This window comes from Panthera onca, chromosome A1 (assembly GCF_046562875.1).
Source record: "Panthera onca isolate mPanOnc1 chromosome A1, mPanOnc1 haplotype 2, whole genome shotgun sequence".
NCBI classification, from domain to species: domain Eukaryota; kingdom Metazoa; phylum Chordata; class Mammalia; order Carnivora; family Felidae; genus Panthera; species Panthera onca.
The window spans coordinates 68,582,721-68,601,854 of NC_138339.1; the positions used below are offsets into that span (position 1 = coordinate 68,582,721).

Genomic DNA, 19,134 nt, shown 5'->3' on the forward strand with positions numbered 1-19,134 from the left:
TTATCCCTGGACTTTGTATTTGACACTCATGTATTTGAGTTGGGTTTCTGTCACTTGGAACCAAGCAATTAATAAAAAAGCATAACCCTAATATAACTTACATTAATAAATTTCAAAATCTAGATTAAAGTCATGATTTGTAAGGAAAATGTAATTTACCAATACTGGTTTGTGAAGAGATAGCAAAACAAATTAGTTCAGTAACCATAGAAAAAATTAAATGGGCAAAAATCTCAACAAAGACTTTGTGCAAGGGGCGCCTGGGTGGCTCAGTTGGTTAAGCATCCCACTTTGGCTCAAGTCATGATCTCACAGTTCCTGAGTTCGAGCCCCGCATCAGGCTCTGTGCTGACAGCTCAGAACCTAGAGCCTGCTTTGGATTCTCCATCTTTCTCTGCCCCTGCCCTGCTCATGCTCTGTCTCTCAAACACAAACATTAAAAAAAAAAAAAAAAAAAAAAAAAGACTTTGTGCAAGACTTTTCCCCTTTGACTAAGCAAGTTTTAAAAAAATACCAAGGATAGGGGCACCTGGCTGACTCAGTCAGTACAGCATGCAACTCTTGATCTCGAGGTCATGAGTTCTAGTCCCACCATGGGTGTAGAGGTTACTTAAAAAAAAAAAAAATCAAGGATAACTCTTTGAAACAGAAAAATACACCAGTTTCATCTTACTTGGAAACAGTTCTATTATCCTAAGAATGAAAAATAACTTAATATTAGAAATCTTTGAATAAAATTCACTAAATGACACTAAAGATACTGATCCTCCAATATATGCAGAATAATCACTTAATAAAATTTTATACATACTAGTTTAAATTTTAAGTAGAAAATCATAAGATAGAACTGAACAAAGGATATCTACTAGAAATTCATAGCATATATTATCCTTAATGGTGACACATTAAAAGTTTTTTCACTGAAGTCAGTAGCAAGACTATTATTTTCTAGACACTTCCAGTATCCAACATTCTGTGCTAGATACTAACTAAAGCAATCTTAAGAACAATTAAATAAAATACCAATATTGTATAGGAAATAATCTCATCAATTGGAAAAGATGGGATTCTTGTGGATTTTTTAAGTAAGAATGTTGACAAACTTTTAAAGGAGTTCTGCAGCATCATAATAAATTAGTATATAAAAACAAAATTGCTTTTGCCATGACAGCAATGAGCAATTATAAAATATATTAGAAAAAAGGTCTATTTCACTATAGCAACAAAAATTAAACACCCAGAAATAAATCTGTCAAAAATGCATGTAAAGAAGTCTTATTAAACCAAGTCCACAAAAGATCTAGTTTAATGAATTCATACTGTTCTTGAAGAGAAATACTATTGTAAATCTCTCCAAATCCTATTAATTTAGCACAAAAGCATAACTTCAAGATATGCTCACAAACAGTCAAGACATTTTTGGGAAAAACATTAGCCAGGTGTAAACCCCAACAAAACTGAAAATACATCAGCAAACTAGAAACAAAGCCATTTATTATTTATTTGGGATATCAAATATCTCAAAGAATTTAGCACATAATAAAACAGCATTTCCAATCAGTGAGAAAAGAGGAATTCATTAATGGTTTTTGAATTTTTGCATAAAAGTAGCTCTATATCTTACTCTTCCAAAAATCAAGTCTCAACGAAGAACTGATGGGATGCACACATGATAAATGTCTTAGAATACAGAATATGTTTTATATTTTGAAATAAGTAATAAAAATTATCAACTTGTATATATAAATATAAAACATCTATTAAAAAAAGACACCAAAAGTAAACTTAAATACAAGTGATCAATGAGTAAACATTGGTAACAGACATAAAAGACTAATATCTACACCATATAAAAAAAACAAAACAAAACATGAGATAAAGACAAATCATTCAACAAAAAAATGAGCCATGTTGCCAAAAGGCAAGTCACATAAGAAATATAAAAATAGTCTAAAATAAACATGAAAAGATGCCCATCCTTACTACTGTCAGAGTTTTGAATTAAAACAATAAAAAAACAAGTTTTTACTCTAAAAAATTTAAAAATCTAATATCAAGTGTCCTAGGAAATGGATACTCCTCCATTGCTGCGAAGAAACTGCAAATTGATAACAGCCATTTTGGAAGCCAACTGAAGTATCTCTTGAAATATCCCTTTAAAACTGCCTGACTTGGGTCCAACAATTCAAAGCCTAAGCATATACTACAGAGAAATCCTTTTATGCACAGTGTAATACAGGATGATGTTCCTTTAGCATTGTTTTGTAATCAGGAAAAAACAAAACAAAACTCCCTGAAGTGTCCATTTTAGACTAAATAATTGTGGAACAATCTTTCTTTTTTTTTAAACAAAAGTAAAGAAATTAGGTGTGATTATACTGAAATAAGTCAAGTAGAAAAGTTGTAGAATGATATGCATATATTTAGGTAAAAATTGAAACTATACACTTCATCCTGTGCTTATATATAGCATGTATATACATTCATGGAAAAAGGTCTAGGTAGAAAGTTAACAATTGGTGCTTAACAGGGAGGGTATTGGGATTGAAGGTGATTGTCAAAAATAGACTTTTCTCTGATGTATTTTACAAGTAAAATGCAGTCATATGCTACATTTGTAATATGAAATGTAAAGAAAAGCAGTTTGCACAAACCGATACATTTTAAGAAAAAATATACACTCAAAATTATTCTCTGTATTTCTTTCTCCCTCCCTACTTGATGTGAACATACAGGAAAGATTCTGGAAGATTACCTGCCAAAATGATGTTAATACTATCTAAAGATACCTCTGATAGAAATGATACACTCAACTCCTATATTCTCATTTGAAAGAGAGAAAAAAGTTCAGTTCAAGATTTATAAAAGCAATACAGTATCAACTTAAGCTCTTATTATTTTGTTTTTTAGTTACTTATAAAATTCACATGGTACATGGTTATATATTGACATTTTGCCATATCTTTAGAATATAGTATTTGGGGCAGAGGGAAATAGTTTTTAGACTTAAGTCATTATTAACATTTCAGTCACTAGTTTTATTAAGCTTATAAACAAAAATGCTTTGATATTTAAAGTTATCACTGATCATCTTGTGAGGACTATTCTTTCTAGAGATTATTCTGTAAAACCTTTTCTAATGAGAATATTGGTATTCAAATACAACCAGCTGCATTTTATGAATACTACTACTTATGAATGTATAGACTAAAAATTGTTTTCAGAGGACTGTGCTTTTAGGAATTGCTTTATCTTTTTTAAGTAGATTAAACTTTACAAATATTACATTATCAATATGGCTTTCAATTCTTAAACAAATTGCCTGTAGTAACATAGTTTTTCACACCTCTACAAGGACAAAAAGAACACCAAAGCAGTCATACCACATTGTATCTCGAAGATCTACCATGTAAGTGGCAACTGTCCTCTGCTTTTTTCTGCTATTTGGGAAAGTATTTGCATTTGTGATAGCATAGTCCCACTATTAAGTCCTCTATCAACTTCTCATACTGATGGGGCTTCAGTTAACGGATACGAAGACTGAAAAGTTCATTCACTCATTTGTGACCTTAGCTCCATCCTAAAAGACTTTTTTTGGTAGTAGGGAAAGCAGACACAAACAGGAGGCAAAGCAGCTTTCATGATGACCTCCAGCACCTTTCAAGGAGAAGGAACTGCTTCTTGCTAATTCATGTTTCGCTCAAGTCTTAAATCATGAAAAGAAAACAATAATGAGAGAAACTTCCAGAGCTATCTGGTTTTGAAATGGTTAGGAGAGAAAAGTACATAGTCAGTAGTTTCTTCCCAAATAAAAAGATCATCTTTAAGGCAAAAACATTTTTGAAGGATATCTTCAATGGAGCCCAGAATTTCCCTCCCCTATCTTAGGTATCTAATTCAACTGTCTCCTATAGCAATTTGCCTTGTGAAAGTGCCTCTCACCCTACTTATAAAAGAACAAGTTGCTTTAGAAAGGCTCTAATGGAGAGGGCACTGGGCAGCATTAGAAAATCTGGATCTGTCACTGAGATCCCAAGATGACCTTAGCAGCTTCTTTTTCTGCATTACAGGTGGACTGCACTAATGTCTGAGTCAATGATCTAACTAAGCTCTAAGAGTCAATGATCCATGTTTTCATCAAAGGCCACCAAGGAAGGAAACATGCCTTTTTCCTTCAAATCATAAAGGCACTTTTATACTGTATTATATATGTTTATTTTCAATTCAGCACTTTTTTACATGAAATACCTAGCATCTCTTACATTATAGATATTTAAAAAATAGGAGCTGATGATGATAATTCAATAAAGTCATATACAAGGTAACTGATGTGAAGAGACTTGGAAAATAAGTCATTGAGTAGATTCTATAAGTCTTTAAAACAAATGACAGGTAAAATTTTATTTCAAGATAATATTTATCATTTAAAGTGAAGAATGACTGACTAGTTAGTAGCACTGGCATTTCTTTTCATATGAAACTTGGAAAATAAGGTATGACTTAAACGGAACCCATTTAATACAAAAGTCTTTGATTTATTTGGTAATTTAAATTTGTTTTTATAACAAAGCACTTTTTATATAATTTAAAATACACATGCTTTGATTGAAGAGTGACTGTAAATGGATCCAGTTTTCTTCCACTTGTGATGACAACTTTGTCAATTCTTCTAGAAGTACTGGTTCTGAAGGAAGCAATTTAAGATGTAACTGAAAGAAAAATATTGTAACATTTAAGAAAATTAAAATTTTGTTTATTCTAGATTTAACCTTCTTACCAAGGAACAGCAGAAGATACTATTGTATTTTTTTCTTAGATGCTGGTTTATTACCAATTTCCATTTCCCTCTCTTCTATCGAACTTTTATTATGAGTTCCTTTATGGTATTGTCTCTCCCTTAGTAGAACTGAAGCTGTCATCACTCTCCTCTACCTAAGGAAAGTCCTAATACAGATGCAGAAACAAGGTCCTAGTTCTAACACTAACTCTGTATTTCTGTGCTTCTTTAAGGTTTCTCTTTTCATTGGAACCTACTGGTAATGAATGATTGAGGGCCCTTTACTTTATCTTCTAAAGATTTATGTACATTTATTTTCAGAAACTATACTTGATAATTTTGGGAAAAGATAGAGAAAAAATTTGTGGCATTCTATTTTTTTCATCCTATATTCTACCATCTAAATGTCTACTTTAAGTTGCACATAATTAGATCAAGTGTAAACTCATTTTAGATACAAATAGGAAAGATGAAGTATCATTATCTGTTAACACAAGTCAGCATCATCTACTTCCTTCAATACAAACATGCTACTGCAATAAACAGGAATTTTCCATTATGTCATAAAAACAACTGTTCTTGCCAAATTACTTGAAACTCCTTCAACCGGATAGAAGTATTTTGATTTCAGCAGCAGGAAAAACAAAAGCAAACAAACAAAAAATCAACACAAAACCTAACTTTCTCTTTATGATCATACAAAAACTGCCAAAATGTGATGACTTGAAAAAGTTAACATTTCAATATACTGACTCAAATGGAGGACACAGAAAAGTTAGGTGGATGAGTCAAAATTGTGCTAAGTAAAAGAAAAGACTACAGAGTTGTGCTGTCCAGCTGTCCAATAGTACACACAGCTATTTAAACTTAAATTAATTAAATCTCTATAAAATAAGAAATCTGGTATCTTACTTTCATTAGCCACATTTCAAGTGCTCAATAGCCAAAAGCTCCAAGTGGCTGCCATGTTGGACAATGCAGAATAAAACACTGTCATCCTTGCAGAAAATTCTATCAGACAGTACTACCCTAGAGGAAGGCGAGCTGAGAAGTACTGTCTTACATCAGACTTACCTTTAGAAACAATGCAAGATATGCCTGGGCTAACTCAAAATCACGCTTCCTGTCCAACATCATCCCGATCATTTTTAAGAAGCTCTGCATCACTTCTATAGACCCACCACAGTCAGGAGACAAGCTGCGCAGCTCTGTTTCAATTCCTGATGGGCCTAATTCTTTCAGAAGGTTAAGAGCAGCTTCATCTGCATTAAGTTTTAAAAAGAATCCCATTACTACTTACAATCACCTCACTTAGGAAACTATAGCTTCATTTCATACCCAAGCTACATATATTTAAATTGCACAGGAAATTCTTCCTGTGGCTTTATTTTTTCCTGTTAAATCACAGAATGAACCCCAAATTAAGTAATAATTAGTACAAATGATGAGAGCAATCAGTTTAGTACAATAAAAATACTAAAAACACTAAACTTTTTGCATCTTAGTAAGTTTGTTTTTCCCTGCTGTTTAAGAAAATCTAATCAATACCTAGCAACAGACACTTCAAGATGGTCTTACAACAATCAGATGGTCACATATCAATCAAGACAAATCCAAATATAAAAAGGCTATAAGGTACATACCAAATTATTAACAGTAGTTGCACTGAGAACAGGATGAGGTGGGGGAATTTATTTTTCTTTCCTTTTATTGTTACAAAAAACTTTAAAGTACCATATGATCATTATGAAACACTAACAATACAGAAATATATAAAAGGGGAAAGACTCTACACCTCATTCTTACCCATCCCAAATTGATAACTTTTCTCTAGATTTAAGGATTCTTGTTTCTTGTTGCTGTTTTCTTAAATGTTTATTTATTTATTTTGATATATAGAGAGAACACGGGCAGGGGAGGGGCAGAGAAAGAGAGAATCTCAAGCAAGCTCTGTGCTGTCAGTGCAGAGCCAGGAATGGGGTTTGAACTCACGTACCGTGAGATCACAACCTGAGCCGAAATCAAGAATTACATGCTTAACTGACTGAGCCACACAGATGCCCAGCACTGATTTTTATATGCATCCTATGAATATATATTCTATATACTTACAACTATTTTTACAACAAGCATTTGATATTACAATGGCAATGATTATGCTTTTAGCTTTTAGAAAGGGAATGACACTAATGACAAAAGTCTAATAAATTTTATTTTCTGTCTTCCAGTAGATACTAAATGATAGTATCTTCTTCCTTGTGCACCCCCATATAACAAGTTACTCCTTTTATGATTCTGCTATTCCTCAGTCATCTGCAATGGCCCATCAGTAGCATTATTTGACTTTTCACCAATGTGGATTCAAGTGATACTGGTATAAAAACAAAGCATTTGGATCCAAAAAACAAGAGGATAAATCAAACAGGAGAGTAACTGTCTGTTTATCACTTATAGATCTTTTTTAAAATTATAGTTCTTACTGTTAGCTACAAACTGTATCTTTCAAAATTTAAGTCTATTAGTACAATAAATAAATTTTAAAATTACTTTTTAATGGGAAAATTTGGGAAGATCTAAAAATCAACTGAGACAAAAGTCTCTGCCATATTACAAACTGTATTTGTAAATAAAAACAAAAGCAAGAGATGGGGGGGAGCCCACTAATTTCCATACAGAAAGTATGAGAGGTTCTCAAAATATTATAATATTGACATTCATCTGAGTTCAGTGTCACTTGTTAAAAATATAACGATACAAAAGCTAACATTATTTCATAATAAAATCAAAATTTTGATCTTTTTTAAGTTTTTACTATGTTATTTCAGCTACTGAAAAATCTGCTAATATTTCATTCAATTTCTCTTCACACAAAGTATAATATGTTGGTGATACTTGGTAAAAGATTTCACAATTTAACTTACATTTATTATTTACCAGTCCTTCTTCAAGTTTCAAGCAGAAATCTGATTTTTGAGCCAAAATTCCAAGATTCACCACTTTAGACTTAAAGAAAAACAAATGCACATTATTCCAAGAATGCAAATGCAACAAAAAAAATTATACCTTATAATTAAAAGCTATCATTAATGTACTTTGTAAAATTAGGTCTTGACAAAGAACTACAAATGCACAACACAAAACACACCCCATATACTTAGAATGTTCCAATTTGGTTTTTACCTGATGGGGATCATTATTTTGTTCAGGTGCAGCATATCTGGGTATAAGGCCAGGAATTGTTGGAATAAAAAATGGTGCTGATTTGGGTACTTTGGGTGGTTCCTTTGGTTTATTCTTTTTCTGATTAAAAGAAAATCAGAAAGGGGAAAAGACTATGAAGTAATTATTGTGACAAAAGTTTCTAATGTTTAATTCCAAACAATTTTAAAACAAAGTGCAAAAAGTAAAATAAAAGAACAAAACATTTTCAAATTTGAATGCCAAAATAAAATCCCAACCGACCAATATTACAGATATCTTTAAACTGGAGTCTCAAGGCAGGCCTCCAATACCTTTGCTGGTAAGGCAGAAGAAAAATGACACGGTTCATGAGAAGCTCTATGAACTCTCTTTTTCCTCCAACATGATTTACATGAATATTTAGGTGAAGAAATAACAATCAAATAATTCTGAACTTCTAAAACCTTTTTCGCAAAATGGGCTAGAAAGCAAAACTTACATAAACGCTCAACAGTTTCTCAAGTTTTTTTTTTTTCTCCAGAAGAAATGTGGAGCCAAAGGTAGACTTTGCCATTAGAAATAATTTGATAAAATTTTCTTGTGAAGAATATAGCCCTGATTCTTCTAGTTTGTTAAAATTTCTACTGATTTTCCCTTACTTTGAGTCTTTAAGAAGCAAGAGAACAATAGTGCTCATTTACAAATTATTACAAGTGTTAGTAAAATTCTATCAGGAAAACCTCCATTGGAATTCCCACTGACAGAACTTAGTTTTGGTGACCACAGGCTACACATCACTACCTCAGGAGCATCTGATGAAAGGGCCTTTCTGTGGTAAACTGCCCAATAAAAGTCTCACAATTTTACCTTACATCATTCCTCCATTCTCTAGGAGCTCTGTGACCCTAGAGAGATTCGTTTTTTGAAAGAAAACCAAGGATACTTGTGGCCTTGTGGAGGCACAGCAAAAAAGAAAGTTACTACATGAAAGCAGGACAAGGGACTGCCAACTGTAGCATACGCACAGCCCTTCTTAGGGATGGTGGAGACTCTAGTAAGAGTCACAGTTACCCTTGTAACTTGCTGTTCTTGAGTTGGAAGGGAGAGAGTCACTGAGCTGTAAATAAGAACAAAAATCCTTTTGCAAGTGCTCCACAGGGAGCACTGGAAACAGTCTCATAAGGAAAACCAAAAGGAGAAAAGTTACCCATAAGACAAAATTCTAATTTCTTTCATTCAGTAAAAAAATAAAAATATTGGAGATGTTAGCATATTTCTACCATAAAGATTATTCACTTGGTTTCTAAAACAAAACTGTATCTAAGCAAGCAACAGAGTAGTCCAAAATCTTAGTTCAATTAATTGGGCATTATTCTGACTGCACCCTTCACACTAACCTACTTGTCCTTTTTAATGCATTGCTTTTAAAGCTATTCCATAAAGTACTGCCTTTATAGCTGACACACTGGATAACATCATAGAGATTTTTCACAACTATGTTCCTACATAACATAACCTTCTGTGAGGAAAATTAACACATGAAAACTCTTTTCTTACCCAAGATACACATGTCTTTTCTGGTGCTAAGTAATCAGTTACAAAAATACTTACCATACCTTGTCATAGTTATCTACGTAAGTGTTCTTACACTTTCTAATGCTCATAAGACATGTAAGACGTTCATAAACACTTACCTTTATTATCAGATGATAACCTTTGAAGTTTTCTAGTCTATTCCTTTTAATTATCTTTGCTACTCACAAATGGGGGCCAGAAAATATGCTTTGAAAAACACTAATTTATGCCATAATCATCCATTTTTCATATAAAATTATAAATTTCTCAAGGACAAAGGAGCTAGGTTTGTTGGTTTTTTTTTTCACTGCTGTTGTCCTTGGGATATTATCCAGTACTTAGTTCATATTAACTTATGTGCCTGCACTTAACACAGCAAACTGTGAAGGTCTTCTTGGAGCTGACAGAGTAAGGTATAGAATGGCAAAGGGAAGCTGAAGCATAATTAAAAGACCAGAGAAAGTCTTCTAGTACTCAAACGCCTAGCAACAGAAATATCACACATCATGATAGCAATTTTTTTTCTCATTTTAGAAGTTAAAAAAAGTAGTTTATTAGGTTAGATTTAAAACATCCAACTTCTAATGGCTCTGTAGTTGCAGGCTGTACTTCTGCTATATCAAAAGGTCTGCTCAGTGCTCTGAAAGTCAATTTCAATAGAGAAAGAATCTTGTGATAATCACTGGATCCAACAGCATTCAACTAAATGGTATGCTCTACTACCTTAGGCATTAACTGCTCCTCCTGAAACCCTCCAAGTAGAAGAAGCTATCTCTCCTAAAGAAAATGCTTCTGGAATGTGTCTTTAGGAACCAGTATTAAGTGTACTACAGCATTACCTTAATAACATCAAGATTAAGAAGGTTTTTCCACCGTGATTCAGGGAGGAGTGACAGAGTCACCAACTGCTCATTCAACTGTTCTGGGGAATCATACTCTATCATTTCATCACTTGGTTCTATGGTTTCTTCTGATAATTCCACATCTTAAAACAAAAAAATTTCAGGTGAAACATATTAATGCAGAATGAGATTTTTATCATATAAAAGCAACTTAATTTATTCCAAATCCATTTGTATTTCATAACATGCTTACTCAATATAGCCTTAAAAACTCTATTTACTTTTACTTCCTCATCTTGTCATATTATCTACAATTCCCATCACCAGAAACAAAACATTTCTCCACTGGTATTCTATTAATATCTTATCAATACCACAAATTATATTTTTGCATTAATTCATGGCGTCTTTAAAAATATTTCCTATCAGTTGGAAAATACTTTGATTCAATGCATTAAACTTTGCCTTCAGTAGTAATATCCCCCATGTTAGGTTTATGAGATTACATTTCAAAAATTATTTTACTATGTTGTGATTACCTTGGGTTTGACAAGTACCAGGAAGCATCACTACTGAAGGAACATAATCTGTGGGAAGTGGGCGTAGTGAAACAACTGAATACAGTGAAACATTGGACCTGAGAAATAAAAATATAAACAATATTTTAAGACTTTTAAGTTTTTCCAGAAAAACTTCAATTACTGGTCATTAATAATCTCTGCAATCTTGAATTCAGCTTGGTTCCAATCACTTATAAGTAGAAAAAAAATTTCAGATAGTATTAATTTGAAAATGCCTTGATTCAGGTCATAAATGTCATCGCTAGAGAGCTGTGCATAAACTTTATTTATTAATGGAATCTTTATTTTTTTACAGTTTTTATTTATTTGAGAGAGACAGAGAGAGCGAGAGAGAGAGCAAATGTGGGGATGGGGTGGAGAGAGAGGGAGAGAAAGAGAATCCCAAACAGGCTCTGTGCTGATAGCACAGAGTGGTGCAGGGCTTGATCCCATAAACCATGAGATCACGATCTGAGCTGAAATCAAGAGTCACTCAACTGACTGAGCCACCCCATGGAGTCTTTATTTTAATATAGTACAAAAAGTATTTGAGAGATCAGTAATGAATACTTGCATAAGATAACATAACCTCCAAACATTTAAATTGTTTTGACAAATGGCAACCTTCATTTAGGGAAATCATTTTTTTTTTTAAGAAAGTCTTTTTTTTTTTAATTTGTTAACATTTATTTCTTTTGAGAGACAGAGCATGAGTGGGAGAGGGGCAGAGAGAGAGAAAGGGAGACACAGAATCCAAAGCAGGCTCCAGGCTCCTAGCTGTCAGCACAGAGCCCAACATAGGGCTTGAACTCACGGACTGTGAGATCACGACCTGAGCCGAAGCCAGACACTCAACCCATTGAGCCACCCAGGTACCTCCATTTCGGGAAATCATAACTAAAGGAAAGATGGACTCAGTTAAGTCAGACAGCAAATATGCTGTAACAGTCATGGTCTTTCCCTTCTGTAGAACGGTCCTCTAAAGTGATCATGGTTCTGCTACTTGACCCTGCACCATAGCCTTGGATGACTAATCCAAGATACCTTCCCCAAAGGGCTAATCAGATTCTCTTCCCCATACATTATAAATCTGGAATGTAATATAATAATTGGGACTATCAGGGGCACCTGGGTAGCTCAGTTGGTTAAGTGTCTGACTTCAGCTCACAGTCCGTGGGTTCAGGCCTCGCATAGGGCTCTGTGCTGACAGCTTGGACCCTGAAGCCTGCTTTGGATTCTGTGTCTCCTTCTCTCTCTGCCCCTCTGTCTCTCTCTCAAAAATAAATAATAAAAAATAATAATAATAATTGAGAGTATCAGATTCTGAGTTATATTAAGCGTGACACTATATACTCCTGCTGAGGTCCAATAGGTATTCTACTATTTTCTTGTCTTGATTATTCAAGCTTCTTAGATTCCAGGAGATATTCCAATCTGCATGTTAAGGTGGCCAGAGTCTATTTCTATTATATATTGAATTTATTTTCATATCCTAAAAATCCAGTTATAAAATTTTATAATTAGAAAAGGGATCAATTTTTTTCTCTTCCTTAATAGTAAGAGTTAAAGGAATTATACAACTAAATTCAGGAGCAGATAAAACTTTTCTAGACTCAGATGATGGACCTTTATTTTGAACTCTTACATGTTCATCATAATGGAGTTGGAAGATCATCATAAATACCATTTCATGGTTATGAAGAGTTATGTAACTAGAATGAATCTTAGAAAGCATTCTGCCCATACTTATGCCTTATTTTGCAGACAAAGTAGGCTGAGTTGAGAAGTTGGCTAAAGTCATAAAGTGGTAGTAGGGCTGTGGCAGGAAGGCCAGACCAGGCCTTTTAAATTTTAAAATTCACTTATCCTTTCTGCAAATAAAAACCAAATATAACTAAAAATCAGTCCTGTGGTTTAGAATACACACTGAAGCAAAGCTATCTAAATTATCAAGTAGATGTTAAATATACTCATGGTGAATTAACTGTTTATGTGAAATTTCCATTTTATAAATTAAAACAAAAACAAAAACAAAAACAAAAACCTAAATGGCAATGTTAGCAACTATGATTTTCTGACCGTATCATCATCCTCTTCCCTACCCAGAACAGAAATGTATATAAGAACTTACCAAAGATAAATTCCAAGGTGGTCTACGTGGGAAGTAGCCAGAAAGTCTCCAGTAGGGGACATAGTAACATTGAGAGGAGCAGAGTCCAACAAAAAGCTGTCTATAAGGCTATAAAATGAATTATAATGTTAAAGTATTTTAACAAATACCAAAAAATGACATAACTCGCAAAATATATTTTTGCTAAAAGAACAAGGTATGAAAGATGAAGAAAATATTCATGTTTTATTTCTACAAATCAACACAAGAAAGCCATCACTAACAAAGAGCTTTGTCAAATACGTTAATATGTGAAAATAATCTCTCTTAATGAGAAAGACCTAGAACCCTAAATAGACCAATTAACTAGAGAAAGAGCTTCAACAACAGGGAAAATACTAGAGGAAATGCTCTCTTTTTCTGGAAAGCCACTTTGGTAGACTGACTTGGGGACAAATTCTGAAGACGTAACACATTTAAAGTAAGTCTTATTACCAGTACTCTCCTGTATTTTTGTTATTTCAGTGAAATTTTAAAAAGGCTTAAGCAACCAAAGGAAATAATGAAATGGCTGTGAATAAGATTAAGAAACAGTAACGGAATAACTTTTGTGCAAGTCTACCTATTTTTCTAATAGGTAACTATGCTATACATGAAACATGAAAATTCAGTCTACAGAGCATAACCACAAAGCCTTACAGAGCTTATGGAACCCAGTCTCACAACTTTAAAATGCTGGAGGAGTTGAAAAGTTGGGGAGGGAGAGGAAGCAATTACACACAGGCAGGAGACACAGAACAGGATCCTCAGAGAACAAAGTGACTGAGATGAGCCTTACAAATGAACAGGATTTCAATGGATGCCGTTGATAAAGTATTTCCTGGCTGAGGGAAATGGGGAGGTCAAAGTGAGGTCAAAATACAATTGGGTGTAAGTGAGAAGTAGTTTGATAAATTAGCAAGTGCATAAGCATAAGGCTGCGTACAGCACCTTGAATACCATACATCTGGGTTTGCTTTTTATCTTTTAATCAAAGGAAAAATCACTAAAGGCTTTTGAGCAGATATTGGTGTGATCTTCACTTTCATAACAAAATGTGCCATCAGAATGTACAAGATATGTGAACAGGAAGTATATAGTGAGATTATGGTCGCAGTCACCTAACCAAGCAATAAAGAGCTGAACTAGAATGATGGTGGCAGGAAGTGACACAAGGGGATCTAGGGAGCAGAAAGGTCTAACCCATTGGCATCTTGCAGTAGAGGCTTCTTACACTGGCTGAGTGTGAACACTTTTTATACTTTAAGAGAAGCATACTGGTTTTATTCATGGCTGTTTTAAATACTACTTTATTCACTAAAGCCAATACATTATCCATGAGAAGGGACAGCAAAATAACTGAAGTTTCAAATCCACATTAAATAAAACAAATTAAAAAATAATAGCAATTAACACTTTTTTAGCGCTCCATGTTAGAAAGTACTCTGAGCACTTAAGTCTACTCAATTTAATCCTCACAACCCTCTAAGGCAGATCTGTCCTTACTATACAGATCAGAAAAATACAGCCCAGTAAGATTTAAAAATGTGCTCAAGATAGAAAGCAACTGAGCCAAAGATTGTCACCCAAGGAGTCTGAACACTTAATCACTATCAACTCAGTAAAACCACTACTGAAACTAAAGATACAATAAACAGCTAGATAGCAATATACAGACCCAGAGGATGCCTACACTGGTGATGCATGGAACATACTCTAAGCAGCTCAAATGTAAATGAAGACTCTCCAGTGGCGACATTAAGTGACTTTTTCATGATAAAATCTCTTTCTTAATTTGCTCAGAGTGATTGAAAATATAAAGTTTAAATAATGAATGCAAAATAGGAAAACAAAACTAAAATTAGGAGCAATGAAGACAAACACACAACAAAGTGTGCTCAGGACAATGACTGCTGTTTAATTCTCAGTTACAGGGGACAAGGATGAGTAATAACCTGTCTGATTTCTGTTTAAACCTACTTTGGAAGCTTACAAAAATGGCTGTTCTTCGATCAAGGGGACGTGGGAGAAAGGAAACATTTGCTAAACACTTATTATATACCAGAGACAAATTATTTATGGTAATTCACTTAATGCCAACAACCCAGACAGAAACATTATCTCAGCACATACAGATGAAGATTAAACCTAAACACAACAATTTCAGATCTTACTATTTCTTCTTTCTTGATCAATACTTGCTCTTTAAAAGTTATATGAGGAGTGAAACTTCCTAACACATTTAGAATCTGTTAAAAAGAGAATCTAATGCTTGAGCAAATTTATGTTACTTGATACTATATTTTGTCGAATTCACTGTGCAACTTGACTTCCACAGCTGTTATGTGTGGGTGGAATGGCTCTCCATTATGTAAAAGCATCAAATTAAAGAAAGGTGGTTTCCACATACACAGTGTATTTTACACTGCCACCTTAGCTCATAAAGCATAAGTGTACAGGCTTAATCTCAGACCTAACTATCACCACACTGTCTTCTGCTAATCCCACAAAATGAAAAGCCCCAGGTAAATTATAATTTTTTTTGAGCAAACATTAATAAAACTTTAAGGGATCAGATTTTCAAGCACAGAGACTTGCATATACAGGTTAACAGTAATTTCCGATTATATTCTGAGCAAATGCAGACAGCATCTAACTGTTCAATCTCCAAAGGGACAGAATTACCTTACAAAAGGACCTTAAAGAATATTTTCCTCACCCCAAAGGGGTTCAATCTGAATTTCTAATAGATGAAAAACAACCAGAAATAAGTAGTGGATGCCAGATAATTTCAGAGAAAAAAATTTCAACTCTACTTCTCTGAGAATCCTATAAACACAAGGAAATTTTCAGCACTTTAAAAACATTTTACAGAAAACAGTTCAGAACGTATGCAATTTACTTTAGATAGGTACTGCAGATGGATACACATGTATGTTACCACGCCCAAAGGTTTGCCCATACTTTCACTCTTCAGACCGTAAGTCAATTCATTGTTTAAATATTTAACATGTTGTGGGGCGCCTGGGTGGCTCAGTCGGTTAAGCGGCCGACTTCGGCTCAGGTCACGATCTCGCGGTCCGTGAGTTCGAGCCCTGCGTCGGGCTCTGTGCTAACAGCTCAGAGCCTGGAGCCCGTTTCAGATTCTGTGTCTCCCTCTCTCTGACCCTCTCCTGTTCATGCTCTGTCTCTCTCTGTCTCAAAAATAAATAAACGTTAAAAAAAAAAAAAATTAAAAAAAAAATTTAACATGTTGTGTAAATGATGAAACTGCTTATTGAGCAAAGAACTAGGAATATCCAAAAGTTACCTAGGGTTGTAAAATGAAATACTGATCCTCACTTCCTTATTATCTCTACAAAATCAATTCATCCCCAGAGCATGACACATCTAGGCAAAGTTGATATCACAATTATTGGGAAATCTGTTTCTTTCTTCTGTGTTTATTACAGCAAAATGTCACTTACAAACTATGCAACCTTGGGTAAATGACTTCTCTCTGAGCCTCCATTTCCTCATTTGTAAAATGGGACTAATAACAGTAGCAGTACCTACAGCTATTAGGATATGAAGGAAGATGGAAATACAAGCACATATGAAAGTCAGCTTAGCTGCAATCAGGCAGCAGCAGCTGTTTGACATTGCTTTTCAAGCTTTCTCATTCACTGTGCCTCATAGCTGAACCAAGTAAGTATTTATGGTTTTCTTTATTAAAATATACTTTGGTCCAATCAGGGTAGAAATTATTAGATTTTCTTTTAACAATCCTTACATGACTGACTCATTTCTTGCCCATTTGTTTCTCCCAGCTTCCCTCTGTATTCACTTAATATGTCTCACGGTTCATCTAAAAATAAGGTATCAGAGTTGAAAACCGGTCAGATTTAAATCCATTCAACTTTTTACTGAAATAAGAAATTTAGCAAAAAGGGTAAACGTTGAGTCAAAGACTGGTAGCTTTGAATGCTGGTTTAAGAACCTAATTCTTACATTCCAAACATAAGTTTATCACTATTTATTTATTGTTTGTTTGTTTATTTTTGAGAGAGAGAGAGAGAGAAAGAGACAGAGCGTCAGTGAGGGAGGGGCAGGTCAAGAAGAAGACAGAATGCGATGCAGTCTCCAGGCTCTGAACCGTGAGCACAGAGCCCAAAGCGGGGCTCGAACTCACAAGCTCCGAGATCATGACCTGAGCCAAAGTCAGAAGCTTAACCGACTGAGCTGCCCAGGCACCCCGTGTTTACCACTTTTATTTTTTTAATTTATTTATTCTGAAAGTGAGAGAGAGAGAGTGGGGGAGGGGCAGAGAGAAAGGGAAAGAGAGGATCAAGAAGATCAAGAGGACAAGCAGGATCTGCATTGTCAGCGTGGAGCCTGATGTGGGGCTCGAACCCACAAACCGTGAGACCATGACCTGAGCTGAAATCAAGAGCCAATTGCTTAACCAACTGAGCCACCCAGGTGCCCCTTACCACTTTTAAAAAATATTTTGCCAGTTTAGTACTATTCAACATTAACCCATCTCTCCCATCTAATATGAACTGAAACTAAAAAGGTGTATACCTTGTACAACTTTCCTACTGTAAGGCAATTTAATTATATTGTTAATTTTTAGAAGATTGTGAAAGTCTGAAGAGCACAACCAATATTTCTAATGTAGCCTTCAAAAAAGGAGTTTTTAAAAATTAAGGAAGTACAAACTTTAAGTGAACTTTTAAAAGCTACAAGACACAGCCAACTAATTAGATTTTGTTTCACTATATTTTGAGTGAAAGAGAGACACACCTATAGAGAAGGTTCCTAGTTATTAGAGCTGGACCCCTTAGACACTCTTGCTGTGCATGTTCCAAATCTGGTGCGTATGCTGGATGGACAGCTGTGCCTCATTCCTATACCAACCTTAAAGGGAAATGAGTCTATCAGGGTTTTTCCTTTCTAAAGGTCAAACTGCTTTCAGGTATAAACTTATCAATTCCTGAGAAAAGAGGAAGTACAATTGGACAGAGCTTAATTTAGGAATTTTTCAGAGGTTTAAAAAGTGCCAGCTTCCTTCCCATTTTTCCCCACCTTATAGTATGTTCCTGTTAAAATAGATACTTCATTGTTTCCATCACTACTTTCATACTCTAAGCAATTCTGTTAAGTGATATGATTTTAAATTGTATCTATTCCTACATAATTTTTAACAACAAAGCTAGCTCCCTTGCTCTCACTCTGTAGGTCTCCAATGTTCAAATTGTTTAACAGAAGTAGGTAAATTTTCAATTTAAATGCTGTTTTTGTAACAAGTTTCTATCTACGAAACGGATTTCTGCATCTGCATGCTGCTGGGTTTTACCCAAATTCTAAGAAACACATTATCCAAAACAAGAATTATGTCAGAGACAGAAAATACATAGTATATAAAAGTGAAGTTGAGTTTTCGACCTTTTAACTAAATACAATATCAACAACAACAAGACACTAAATAAGAATTTCCAGTCCTAAAGTCTGAACTCTATTTTCGAGTATCAAAAAGGTCAAATGAGCTTTCTTAAAGTTTATTCAACTCACTTTCTATGTCTCAATTTTGCAAGTACAGAAAACCTAAGAGAGATTGCATTTTCCTCACTATTATCTTTTATGGCACTACTCCCTCCCAAAAAACAGGTTTCTGATCTAACAGTAAGGCTAGAAAAATCCCCAAAATATATTCACATTCAAAAGGCACACAAACCATTAACTATAGGTAAAAGTTACATGTAAAGACGATGACTGAGAAATCTTCTGACAGAGGTTAGGGGTTTAAAAATAAACTCACCACCCAGATGGAAGGTCCCAAGTTCTAACAGTGCAATCCATTGAAGCACTTATTAACCAACGACCATCAGGACTGAAAGCCTTCAAATTAAAAGAAAAACAAGAATACACATTTAATGCATGTGTGCATTTATGTATGTATATTTGTGCCTGTATATTTAACAGCTTAAAGAATGCAAGGAATGAAAACAAGATGCAGGCTTCATAAAAAAATAAGTCTGAGTAAAATTTAAACTGCTGCATTTTATAGAA

General features: G+C 34.3%; 1 protein-coding gene across 1 annotated transcript in view; it reads right to left on the bottom strand.

Moving 5' to 3' along the window:
• Positions 1-1,474: 1,474 nt before the first annotated feature.
• Positions 1,475-19,134, bottom strand: part of WDR36 (WD repeat domain 36) — a 43,291-nt gene continuing 25,631 nt past the window's right edge. Inside the window, exons 16-23 of the mRNA XM_060635216.2 lie at positions 18,884-18,963; positions 13,066-13,173; positions 10,914-11,011; positions 10,372-10,517; positions 7,958-8,077; positions 7,699-7,780; positions 5,852-6,039; positions 1,475-4,709 (exon numbers count right to left, since the gene is read on the bottom strand). Coding sequence (XP_060491199.2) covers positions 4,560-4,709; positions 5,852-6,039; positions 7,699-7,780; positions 7,958-8,077; positions 10,372-10,517; positions 10,914-11,011; positions 13,066-13,173; positions 18,884-18,963 — 972 coding nt within the window. The 3' untranslated portion in view covers positions 1,475-4,559. The remainder of the gene's footprint in view (positions 4,710-5,851; positions 6,040-7,698; positions 7,781-7,957; positions 8,078-10,371; positions 10,518-10,913; positions 11,012-13,065; positions 13,174-18,883; positions 18,964-19,134) is intronic.